The 12790-nt window shown below is 42.3% G+C and overlaps 1 protein-coding gene across 1 annotated transcript in view; it reads right to left on the bottom strand.

Annotated features, from left to right (window-relative positions):
- Positions 1 to 2222: 2222 nt before the first annotated feature.
- TRPC3 (transient receptor potential cation channel subfamily C member 3) overlaps positions 2223 to 12790 on the bottom strand; it is a 33970-nt gene continuing 23402 nt past the window's right edge. Inside the window, exons 9-11 of the mRNA XM_049770039.1 lie at positions 8110 to 8193; positions 4827 to 4902; positions 2223 to 3776 (exon numbers count right to left, since the gene is read on the bottom strand). Coding sequence (XP_049625996.1) covers positions 3634 to 3776; positions 4827 to 4902; positions 8110 to 8193 — 303 coding nt within the window. The 3' untranslated portion in view covers positions 2223 to 3633. The remainder of the gene's footprint in view (positions 3777 to 4826; positions 4903 to 8109; positions 8194 to 12790) is intronic.

The following is a 12790-nucleotide window of genomic DNA, read 5'->3' as shown; positions in this document are numbered from 1 at the left end:
CAGGTGCTTTCATTGGGTAATAATATTAATGAAATAGGAGCCCAATAAAATATACATAAATTTAAAAATAAGTTGCAAAATAGAGCTTTTACAAAATGCATAAACTGTATCTATTAATTTGGTCACATTTGATCATTCATTTCTCTGTGCATAACACACGACTTTCCTACTCACAATGGTTACTTTCATTTGGCTTACACATTCAAAACAGAATTCATTGAATACCACTATGTAAGCAGGTACCCTAAATAGTAGCTTTAATGATCACAATACATGTGAAATTTCTTAGTTTTTGTTTTGTTTTGTTTTTGGACCCGGTGATGCTCAGGGGTTACTCCTGGCTATGCGTTTGGACATCACTCCTGGCTTGGGGGACCATATGGGATGCCAGGGGATGGAACTGCAGTTTGTCCTAGGTCAGCTGCATGCAAGGCAAACGTCCTACCGCTGTACCACCATTTCAGCCATTATATTTCTAAATTTCTATAATGCACAGAAATAGTTCCCTATTAATGAATCCATAGAGTCAATGTACTCAGCACACAGAGAGTGCTTAATGTTTTTTTCTTTCAGTTTTTGGGCCACACCCACAGTTTTCAGGCTTTGCTCAGAAATCACTCCTGACTATGCTCCAGGAACCATATGGGATGCTGAGGATTGAACCTGGGGTGGACTGATTTCAGCCATTTGGCAGGATGGTGTGACAACTTACTGCTGAGACATACTGCCATACTGGTCAGTGCTACCTCAAGCATAAAAATAAATTCTTCCTTCTCCAAATTGTCCAGCCACCATCTTGAGCTTTGTTTTAAAGTTCAGTAGACCTGTCACAGAAGGGAGTGGACGGGAATTTGCTCGTCTCAAGCTATCATTTCAAGGGGGCCTTACTTTGACAGTAATATAACCGTGACAGTGAACTAACCCTTAGCCTGATTGTGGAAAGCTGCCTCATTAAGCACCACCTGTGACAGAGGTAGGTCATTATATCTGAGGATGGACAGCCAAATTCAAAAGCCATTATTGTTTTCTTCTCTGTCTCCTCAAACACAGGGCCTGACAAGGCAAAGCAAGTGCTGTTTCTTGAGTTACTCTCTCAGGAGGAAAAGGGGTGTAGAGGCAGGATGAAATGGGGAAGAAGAATTCATCCCAACAAAGATTTCATCTTGGCTTAGTCTGAGCTCTCTTAAGAGCTCTCAGGCATGAACTATACCAGAAGTTGGCCCTGCATTGAGCAAGGGACCACTTTTCTGTGTCCCCATTCCAGTCAGTTGGTGACCTGTGGGAAGGAGCATAATCTGGAAAAGCTGCTTCCTTTTACTTGAGGGCATTCTCCCAGGCAGGCACTAGAATGCTGAGTGCCCCTAGGAGCCACCCTCAGGATGGCAGGGAGTTGCACAGGACTTGTGAGAAAGCAAGGCACCATTTCGGCCTCACGTCTTCCTTCCTGCCCACCACCTACCAAGTACAAAGGAAGATGAATACCCCAAACATGCCTGTTTTCTAGAAGCATAAGAATGAAGGGGAACATCCTTCACTGAGAGCCCTACAGCTGTGGGCAGGAGCTGCAAACAAACAACCTGTCTACTCCAGGGCACAAACACCATCTCAGACTTTCTGAGCTCTAGGTGGAGCTGAACCATTCTTCAACATCTTTCTTTTTTTTTTTTTTTTTTTTTTTTTGGTTTTTGGGCCACACCCGATAATGCTCAGGGGTTACTCCTGGCTATGTGCTCAGAAGTTGCTCCTGGCTTGGGGGACCATATGGGACACCGGGGGATCAAACCGCGGTCCGTCCAAGGCTAGCGCAGGCAAGGCAGGCACCTTACCTTTAGCGCCACCGCCCGGCCCCCTCTTCAACATCTTTCTAAACCCAGTTTAGAATTACTAATACTCTACTCCCTGATCATAAGCAAGAGTTTTCAAGCTCAAAATCCTAGACATTCTTGGCCAATTTAGGTATTCCATTCCAGACACTCCACATTTATTGTTTTAATACGAACTATGGTAACATAGAACAATAAAATTTCAGTTCTTTAAACTGTTCTAAAGCATAACATAAATTCATAAATTTTGAAAAATATGTAAGATAAATACAATCAGCACAGCACAAAAGTCAGTAAATACCATGGTAGCAAAAATATATAAAGTTCCTTCCTCGTTTTAACCCTCCCAAAGTAGAATTTAAGAAACAATCATTAGAGAGCTATATGTACTTCCACGTAATGTTTATTTTTGTCTCCATGTCCAGAAAGCTTTCTGTAAGATAGCACAATGATCTTTGAAGTATCATATGCTTAGTTGGATTCTGGGATCAAGAGGAGCACCAGGATGTTAACCATGACTCCAAGCTGGTTAGAACCTGGGGCGTGTTCATGGCCTGTGAGAAGAGGCAATTTCCAGACCTCTTACTGCCTTCATCTTAAAGCCTTTAGGCATTGTGTATTCCTGGCATTCAGCTCAGTCATATATCAAGTCAAAAAGAGACGCATCATGATCTATCCTCAGTAGATCACTGAAAATGCTTTGATAAGAAAAGGATGTAGTCTTATAAGCAGAGATGGCAAGGAGACCTCAAAGAGAAATGAGTCATGCCTGGTGATGCTGGCACATATTCTCCCAGGTAGATTTCTTTTCTCCTCTCTTAAGTTGGTGATGCTGGGATTCCGGTCCACAGTCTCACACATGAGAGACTTGTGCTTTCCCGCTGAGCTATATGCACAGCTCACTCTTCCATTTCTTCCCGAGCACCATGTCCTCCGACTTTCAGAATGAGGCTAATGGGTACGTGTTGATATATTCATTGGCACTAATCAAAGGCATCCATGGCAGATGCAGTTGGAATAATCTCAAATACCCAACCCTGAAAATTTCATAACTCAAGGAAATTTCCCCATGCCACTGACTAGTAGAAAACAACCCATGAATGAATATCTAGACAGAACACAAACAGTATATACTTTAAGAAAATTTTAATGTGCTGTTTTGAACAATTCCATAAAACTTAAGTATGAATGTTTATTGTATGGTCTATTAGCCCATTTCATTGTTAACATTGTCCATGAGAGCTGAAAGGTTCTAAGAGTATCGGTGCTGCTAAAAATTCTAAGAAAATCTCACCAAGTCTTAGTTGGATGGAAAATTTCTTCAGTTTCTACTAAAAAATGTGTCTTGCATATTTAGACAAGGACAAATAAGTTACAGAGTGATGGGCTTGGTTGGCAATTCAGTTAGTCTCAACAACGTTTGACTACCAACTGTGTACCAGGTACTGCACTAGATGCTGAACACATAAATGGGGTAAGACATGACCCCTGCTCTCAAGGTGCTGACAAGTCTCCTGGAGGCAAATAATGTGCCAGAGACTCAGCATTTGTTCTACAATAGACCAAGATGCCAGCAATGCTGGGCCTTTAAACACAGGGCATGTTATTGTTCATAATGTGAAGGCAGAAAAAAAAAATGATCGTTTTCATGTGAGCAAACAGTAAAATCATTAAGACCTAACTTTTCAAGACTCACATAAACAGGGTAGTTAATATTCAACAAATATTATAATTTTTCAAGTATTATATACTTAGGGATATTATTGCCCACAGTTGTGCTACAGTCAGAGCCATAGTCCCAGGTTGGGAGTCATTCACCTCTCAGCACGCTAGGATTGAGCTTCTCACTGAGTTTGTGAATTAGAACAGCTAATTCTTCAGTAGCCTGATTCTTGTCCTCCAAAAGTTCATAACGAAGGCTGGAGATATCTTGCTTGATTTCTTTTAATTCACCTATAGAATATATTTAAAATGATAGAATTGGTCATTTGATTTAGAAAAGAACAGAAAGTTAGATCACATGAATTTATACTTGGTTTCCTGCAATCACCAGGGAAAATTTTTCTGATAATTCATTCAGCTCCTTGGACTTTTAATGGAGGCTGATTTCTCTGGTCTTTAATAGATGTCTACCTTCTGTCTACAAGGACTTTTGATTCCCTCTCTCATGAGATGGACATCTACCTCTCTCATCTTCTATAGGTATACTGGAAGGCAATCCCAGCAAAATAGAACTTTAACAGGAAAATATTTAATGGAAGAAGTAAATTTGGGGGGGGGGCACACTATACTCTTGGCTCTGTGCTAATGGATCATTCCTACTGGTGCTCAGGAGATCATAAGCAATGCCAGAAATCAAGCCTGGGAAACCACATGCAAGGCAAGTGCCTTAGCCCCTCTACTCTCTCCAGTTCAGAATAAGTAACTTTTAAGTCAAATCTGGAGAAAAGAAGGGAGGTAAAGAACCATGACTTCAGCTACTTCTCAGCCCTTCATGAAGACTGTGCCCAGTCCAGAGAGATGCTTTGTCTTGGAGATGCCTGGAAAATGATCTCAAGTGAGTAAGGAGCTAGGGAGAGAAGAACAGAGCAACAGAGAGATACTTGGCCAGAAATTATTAGAAATGTCTGGATTACAGGATTAGAGGGTCTTCTAAAAAGAGCAAATTCTGTTTGGGCGAACCATTGTTCTACTTGACACTCTTGGAACTCTGTGTGGCAGAATTGAGCTTTCTGACTTCTACTCCAGAAGCTTCTAGCAGGCCAATATCATCAAATTCAGAGTCATGAGGGGAATTGGGGGCAGAGGAATATATTCCCCCTCTCTGAAATCTTTACTAGCTGCTTCTTTAAATACAGAGTACTTTAGAAATGCAACCTAATTATCCAATCTTGGAGTAAACCAAACTGATCCTGAGGTTGGACTTTTAACTATTCCTCACATGACATTTCTCAAACTCATCAGATTGGTTGCAAAATTTATTTTAAAGTTAGAGAGGCTTACCTTCATTAACTTCATCATTTTCTTTGTCCACTTGTGCTTTCAAAACATATCGCTTTATAAGTCTTTTCATTATTTGCTGTTGGACAAAAAGAGATGCTTGTATCACCAATGATCAAAGTAGCTGTATCCTATTCTCCTAGGGGCTTTTTATTATAGACGAGGAGTGAAAAACGAAGGCGGAAAAAGTTTACAAACCATTTACAAAAGAATTTCCCAGAATCAGAACTTAACCATTTTCCCTAATTGCCTAGAGTTTAGAACTTAAACCTGAGACTTACTCACATTTTGGGGGGTTCTATTTGTGTGTGTGTGTGTGTGAGGGGGGTAAATTTGGCACTTCCCAGCAGTGTTCTAGGCTTACTTTTGTCTGTGGTCAAGAATCACTCCTGACAGTGATTGGGGGAACCATATGTAGTGCTGGTAATTAGAACCCACAATGTTTTCAGGAAAGGCTAGCATCTTAATATCTGTATTATCTCTCCAGCCCCAAAGGATAATCTTGAAGTAAAGATGTATTATGTGTTTCTTCAATACTTTTTTAAAACTTGATAATGAAAATAACTTGGTTCTCCAGCATTTATAAAGCCTGAAAATAGATCTAAGAGACAGTGGATTTAGCAAATGATAATGAACTATTTCAATCAGCAGAAAAGGTAGTTTTGGGGCAGGTGTGACAGCACAGCAGTAGGGCGTTTGCCTTACACATTGCCAACCTGGGATGCTCCCCAACATCCCATATGACCCCCCCAAGCCTGCCAGGAGTGATTTCTGAGCACAGAGCCAGGAGTAACACCTGAGCACCACTGGATGTGACCCAAACAACAACAACAATAAAAAAAAAACCCAAAAAAATCCCCGAAAAACCCAACAACTAAGAAAAGGTAGTTTTTGTTGTTGTTGTTTTGCCACACCTGGCAGCACTCCGATATAATTCCCAGGAGTCTCAGGGGACCATAGGAGATGCTGGGGATCAAACCCAGGTCAGCCCTATGTAAGGTGAACACTCACTATCACTCTGGCCCTGAAAAAGGTAGGTTTTCAACATAACTGCAAGATCATCTGGGGAACAAAAATCAAACAGATTGTTACCCCATACATGGCACCAAAATAAACCCTATGTGGATAAAAAAAATTTCATATGAGAAGTGAGACCAAGAAAATGTGGGTAAGAAATATAGGAGGAGATATTTGTAAAGAGGATATAAAACCTGAGGGCATAAAATTTTTAAAACACAGCTACACACAAATGAAAACAGGGAAGATTGGTTAAATATGATTAAACATATTTTTTTTGGCAGTACAGGAGATCAAGAGCTTCACCTATGTAAGGTGCTATTCAATCACATAGCCCCATGTTGTTAGTTCTTAATGAACTCCCCTTAACCTACACTAAATTTAATTTAAAAAAGGCAAATACATATATTGTCTCAAGTATACAAATCAGAAATCTGAAAAATGGTTCTGCCCATTTACTATGAGAATTGCAGAGCAGACCTGTGTTGTAATATCATTCTCCTTCCTCTTAATCAAACTATGGATAAGTTAAAGAGGAAACAGGCAATTAATACATTCATTTTTAAGATTATAAACTGACATACTCCACCAAAATGACATAGTTAAAAAGTTAAAATGCACATTTAAATTTGCATTTCATACATTTAAATGCACAATTTCACAGGTGAACACTTTGGAGTGTTGTATTTAGCCACTCACTATATTCTTGTACATCTAAACAATATCTTTATGATTTAGTTCCTTAATAGCAGACTGATAAATGAAGAATAGCCATATAACAGAATAAAGCATAACCATTAAAGGAAATGTCTTGAGATGAGGGCCAGAAGGACCAGCTCATGATATGAAGCTTACTACAAAGAGTGGTAAGTACAGTTAGAAAAATAACTGCACTAACAACTACCGTGACAATGGTAGAGAAATACAATGCCTGTATTAAAGACAGGCAGGGGGTGGGGGAGGAGGCAAATGGGGGACATTGGTGACAGGAAAGTTGCACTGGTGAAGAGGGGGTGTGCATTTTATGGCTGAGCCCCAACTACGAACATATTTGTAACTATGGTGCTTAAATAAATTATTATTTAAAAAAAAAGAAAGAAAAGCCTGACAGCATCTCAGGCAACTTAGCAGAATTTACAGCTTCTGAGAAAACTGTAGAAAAGAGGGTTATCCTCCATCAATATCATCATTTTTCAAAATTATTTTTGGTTCTCATGCTTGTGATTCAGTACACATCAGAAGTCATAGGTCTATTACTAAAAATGATCAGCCATATGGAAAATGAAGGCCTGTAACTTTTGTGTTGGAGAAGAGCCACTCAAGTATTGGTTCCCATGTAAAATGCAAAAGGTATCTGAAAACAGCACCAGTTAAACAGTACAGACTGAGATCTAGTTGCCTGAAAGGAAAGTGGGAGAACAGGTGAGAGTCTTCCACAGGGAGGATATGATTTCCTGCCTACTGCTCTCTCTAGCTCAAGCTCAACTGGGAATATTTTTTGGGAATCACAGCAACACATTGCTTCTGTTATTGCAAAGGAAACTTCCTCCTCAACTGAAAAATAGAGAACTATGACTCTAATTTCTAGAACCCCTTCAAGAAATATACTTTTAAAACTGGTTTTATCCTTGTAGTTCTTCTAAAGACTGTAATCCTACCCTCAGACACCCAGGCACTCTTATTGTTGAGGTAGAATTAAGAAAATTAAGTGATTTGTGATAAGCGCTAAGTGTAATAGGATAGATAATAGTTAAATATAATTGAATTAATGGTTAAATAGATGCCTGTTAAGCTGAAAACTTTTGCTTCTTACTTTTACCCCCACTCTTGTCCTCTACTCCACCCTGAAAATGAACAAGATTTATGTTAACAGAACATACTTTGGACAGGACCCTCCATCTTATGGGTGGCTCCTTGCAACGTGACCTCAATGTATTGACCACTCCACCCTTGTGACCCAACCTTACACCCTGGAAAATTAGCCATTTTTATATGATTTGTGTAACTTAGTAGCAGTTGTTATGTCACTCCCTACTCCCCCTTTTTGACTATAAAGGCTTCCCCTTTTCTTACCTCAGGGCTTTTCTACTCTGTCTCTGGCAGACTCAGAAGCCCTAGCTGACAGCATCAATAAACCTGAATTTACTTTTGTATTCTCAAGATTCGTGGTCTTTACTTGAGGCGGTGAGCTTTCTCGGACCCTTAACATGTTGAACACGTACAAAAACATAAGTGGAGTTACAGGAAGGAAGACACATCTCATGCTTACCTGATAACGTGTTGGCTGGTTGAGAATGCTGTTAAAACTGTGTGATTCAAAAACTCTCGAGTTAGACTGAGTGACAAGATTTAACTAGGAGAGAACACAATGAATCTAGTAAATTAGAAAACAAACATTTGAAAATCAGACACATTGCTTCATTGCCTACTCTATTCTCTTTGATAATTGTGGAGTCGATATTTCCTTTTTTGTATATTTATTTATTTTTGGGTTATTTTTTTTGTTTTTGTTTTTTGTTTTGTTTTTGAACCACACCTGGCGGTGCTCAGGGGTTACTCCTGGCTGTCTGCTCAGAAATAGCTCCTGGCAGGCACGGGGGACCATATGGGACACCGGGATTCGAACCAACCACCTTTGGTCCTGGATCGGCTGCTTGCAAGGCAAACACCGCTGTGCTATCTCTCCAGACCCTATTTATTTTTGTTTTATAGGCCACATCCAGCTGTGATTAGGATCTACACCAGACTGTGCTCAGGGATCAGTCCTGGTAGAACTTGGGGACCATATAGGTACTGGGGATTGAACTCGGGTCAGTCCACAAGTAAGGCAAGTGCCTGTGATGCTCCAAAACCAGGACCTTGGAGAGATGTGGGTCTGAAAGCAAATGCCAATGCAGGAAATAATGCACACAGTGAAAATGGATAAAAACAGGTTCAGAAATTCCAAGCCAGGAACTCCAGCACACAAGCCTTCCATTCCTCAGAGGCAGGTAGCTCAGTGGGGAAAAACTGGACAATGCAAAAGAACTTTCCTGAGACTCAAGCTGTTGCCTTTTTTTTTTTTTTTTTTTTTTGGTTTTCGGGCCACACCTGGTGATGCTCAGGGGTTATCTATCCCTGTCTATGCGCTCAGAAATTGCTCCTAGCTTGGGGGACCACATGGGATGCTGGGGGATCAAACTGCAGTCCATCCTGGGTCAGCTGCTTGTAAGGCAAATACCCTACCACTGCGCCACCACTCTAGCCCCCAGACCCAAGCTTCTTATTAGCAAGAACCAGAATATATCCCAGGGTGGAAAATGGATACTGAGTAAGGTGGAACCCAGTATTCCAACACCAGATCAGATCACATCCTGGAGTGGAGAACGTATACTGAGTGGGGCAGGATCCAGTTAATTCAGCAAGTGCCCTCCACACCATATTATTGCTCCAGCCACTGGAATCAATATTTTCAAGGAACATTTGGTGAAGTTTGATTTGTAAGTGATTCAATATATCTCCAAAGTAAACACATGAGTAAAAGCTTCCTACTTCCCAAAATATCGACAAAATGCACTGACATAGCTGATTACCTAAAAATCAATCTTTTGGAGGACCTCCAGTGGGGCTCAGGGCCCAAGTGGTGCTGGAGATCAAACTTGGGACTTCACATATTCAAGCAACATCCCTTGTTCTTAAAAAATACCATATTTTTTGCTCTATAAGATGAGCCAGACCAAAAGATGCACATAAGTTTGTGTGTGTGTGTGTGTGTGTGTGTGTGTGTGTGAGATTTTGGGGTCACACTCGGCAGTGCTTAGGGGTTATTCCTGGCTCCATGCTCAGAAATTGCTCCTGGCAGGCACGGGGGACTATATGGGATGCCGGGATTCTAACCCATGACCTTCTGCATGAAAAGCAAATGCCTTACCTCTATGCTATCTTTCTGCCCCCCTTTTTTTGTGGGATGCACATAAGTTTTAGATGCTCTCCTCCCCTGCACTCAGGCTTCAACTCCATGTGTCAATCGCTACGTAAGACACACCTTTGGGAGGAAAAGTGCGTTTTATGGTACAAAAAAATATGGTATATCTGAAAATCTGCTTCATATTAGATATCCTGGTTTCAGGGGCTTGGCTGACTTGATTGAGTTGCATACTTGGCACCATGGAGGCAAGACTGCACAGAGACCACTCTACTTGCTCCCCCACTTCCTCTACACACCTGAAGTGCCGAGTTCCTCTTGGACTTTGTGGCCCTGGCACATCTGCCCCAATATTGTGCCTGTATACCAAACAAGATTTATATCTTCAGAGTTAGTTTCCTTTCCTTCTAAAGGTTTAGCTTGTGTGCCTGCAGGAATAGAAAGTCAGGGAGCACCATGACATAGGACATTAGTTCCTATAGTGGACACAGCGCTCACATATGTGCAAGCTGCTCTCTGCTGGGCTATCCAAAGCAGGGCCTGGCCTAGACCTCTTTCTACCCTGCCCTCACCCAGCACTCCTCCCCACAACCTGAAGATTGCCCAGGGCGGGGAGGGAAGGTTGCAAAGCCCAGTTGAGAAAGCCACTAACAAGTGAATCCTCCTACTGCCACTGGGGGTCAGTATCTGACCCTCCTTAGCCAAAATCTAAGGCTCCTTTCTGCCTTCTGAAAATAGTAAAGAGGAGCCTTCAGAGGTGCACTGACTCACTATCAGAAAGTCCCTGTGACTGTGAACAGAGAAGAGACTTAGGCCCTAACCCTTATCAGGGCCGAGAGGCCCAGTGCAGTCCCCGTCTGCTTTCTCTCCGTGACAAGCTCTTTTTCCTGCCCAAGGTACAACGTGGGCAAAGGACTTCACTATGGAACCTTTATCCCCAACCACTCTATGTGCAGCTGCATGTCTGTGGCAGGGTCTCAGAGCCTCTCTCTCTGATTCACCTCCTCCACTCACAGCAGCCAATTGTGTCTGGGGAGCAGCGTGAGCATTGGGTGTACAGCTTCTGGTCCCAAACAGGATCTAGGCCTTTGCAGTAAGAAGCTGCAGGAAATCCCTGAGATCAGAGTCTTCCAATAGCAGTATAAGCAGCAGGCACTGCCCAGCAGACAGTTAAAGGCTAAAGTGTGGGAAGGTGGTGTTGCTGGGGCCTGCTAATGTAGAGACCCTTGGGAACCAGGTACCTACCACCTGTCTTATTTACCAGCAATGACACCACCTGCCACACAGCAACTCACAGGGCTCACTTGTATGCAGAACATTTGGTTAGCCCTGAAGAGGAAGGCATTGAGGTGGGGTGGGGGCAGCTCTGGGAACCCTAATTCTCTTCACATCTCTGCAAAGGTCTCCCTTTCCCATGGAACATTAAAACATAGCAAGCTGAAGCATTAGCCTCCAGCCTTGTGATCAACCTATGTTCAACTCCTACATCGCACAGCTTCTCACTGTATGACTGTATAATAACATGTGAGATGTCAACAAAAATCTGTCAGCTGTCATGGTCTATCACTGCCTCAGACCCATCAGGTGAGTAATTGTGCTAAAGGCCCTTCCAAGGAAGCAAGGGCTAGTGCACCTACCTTGGCAATGCACATTCTTTATCAACAGTGAGAAGTTAAAAATATAAATTGGGGGCCCGGAGAGATAGCACAGCGGCGTTTGCCTTGCAAGCAGCCGATCCAGGACCAAAGGTGGTTGGTTCGAATCCCGGTGTCCCATATGGTCCCCCGTGCCTGCCAGGAGCTATTTCTGAGCATACAGCCAGGAGTCACCCCTGAGCATCACCGGGTGTGACCCAAAAACCAATATATATATATTGGGTCTTTTTCTTCAGCTTTAATTGGAAAACAACAAAACAAGCAAACAAAAAACCAAATCTACCTCAGCCTGCAAGGCAGTACTTTGAGGACCAGTGTCATGCTTGTGGCTTCCTGAGACACTTACAGAGTAGGTGGAAGAAAGAGTTGACCCTCTCGTGTTTGCCCATACCTATCTGCCCAGGTCTCTGCCATTCTCCCCACATCTCCCCCCTCCTCTTTGCCATTCTGCCCACATCTTTCTGTCTATCTCTGAATAGTCATAATAACAACATGCTTAGATGAAACTCATCTTTTCAAATACCCAAGTGTGACTCAGCTGGGATTAGTCCAGGACAAACCATAGTTGAATATTCATAAAAGGGTATTTATGGCTAGTATTTGAAGATGTATTTAGGCCTGTGTCAATTAGATTAAATTATTTAGCTTAATAAAGCATTTCTTTTTTTTTTTTTTTTTTTTGTTTTTTTTGGGCCACACCCTGTGACACTCAGGGGTTACTTCTGGCTATGCGCTCAGAAGTTGCTCCTGGCTTCTTGGGGGACCATATGGGACGCCAGGGGATCGAACCGCGGTCCGTCCTAGGCTAGCGCAGGCAAGGCAGGCACCTTACCTCCAGCGCCACCGCCCGGCCCCTATAAAGCATTTCTACAAATAAGAATAGGGTTCTTCTGCAAATAAGCAGATTAATACTATGAGATTAATACTATGTAACTTTCAGGCCAGAGCAATGGTACAGTGGGTAGAGCATTTGCCTTGCACACAGCTGACTCGGGTTCAAATCTCGGCATCCCATGTGGTCTTTAAGTCTTCCAGGAGTGGTTCCTGAGTATTGGCAGTATAGCCCAAACAAAACAAGACAAAAAAGGACAAAAGTAATAAAACTGAAAACATGTAAAAATCTAAAAAAAGTAACTTCTGGGCTGGAGAAATAGTACAATGGGGAGGGTGTTTGTAGCTGAGCAGGGTATGATCCTCTGTATCCCACGTTCCTCGACCCCACCAGGTGTGACTCCTGAACACAGAGCCAGATAAACCCCTGAGCACAGCCGCGTATGGCCCCCAAACAAACAAAAAGATCAAAACTACGTAGCTTCAGGCTAGAAATAGTACAGTGGGGAGTGCACTTGCCTTGCTCATGTGGTCAACCAGATTTGATCCCTGGCACTCCT

Source organism: Suncus etruscus, chromosome 3 (genome assembly GCF_024139225.1).
Source record: "Suncus etruscus isolate mSunEtr1 chromosome 3, mSunEtr1.pri.cur, whole genome shotgun sequence".
In the NCBI taxonomy this organism is placed as follows: Eukaryota; Metazoa; Chordata; class Mammalia; order Eulipotyphla; family Soricidae; genus Suncus; species Suncus etruscus.
Note: the sequence above shows the minus strand (reverse complement) of the source record. Positions and strands in the feature narration are given on the sequence as shown.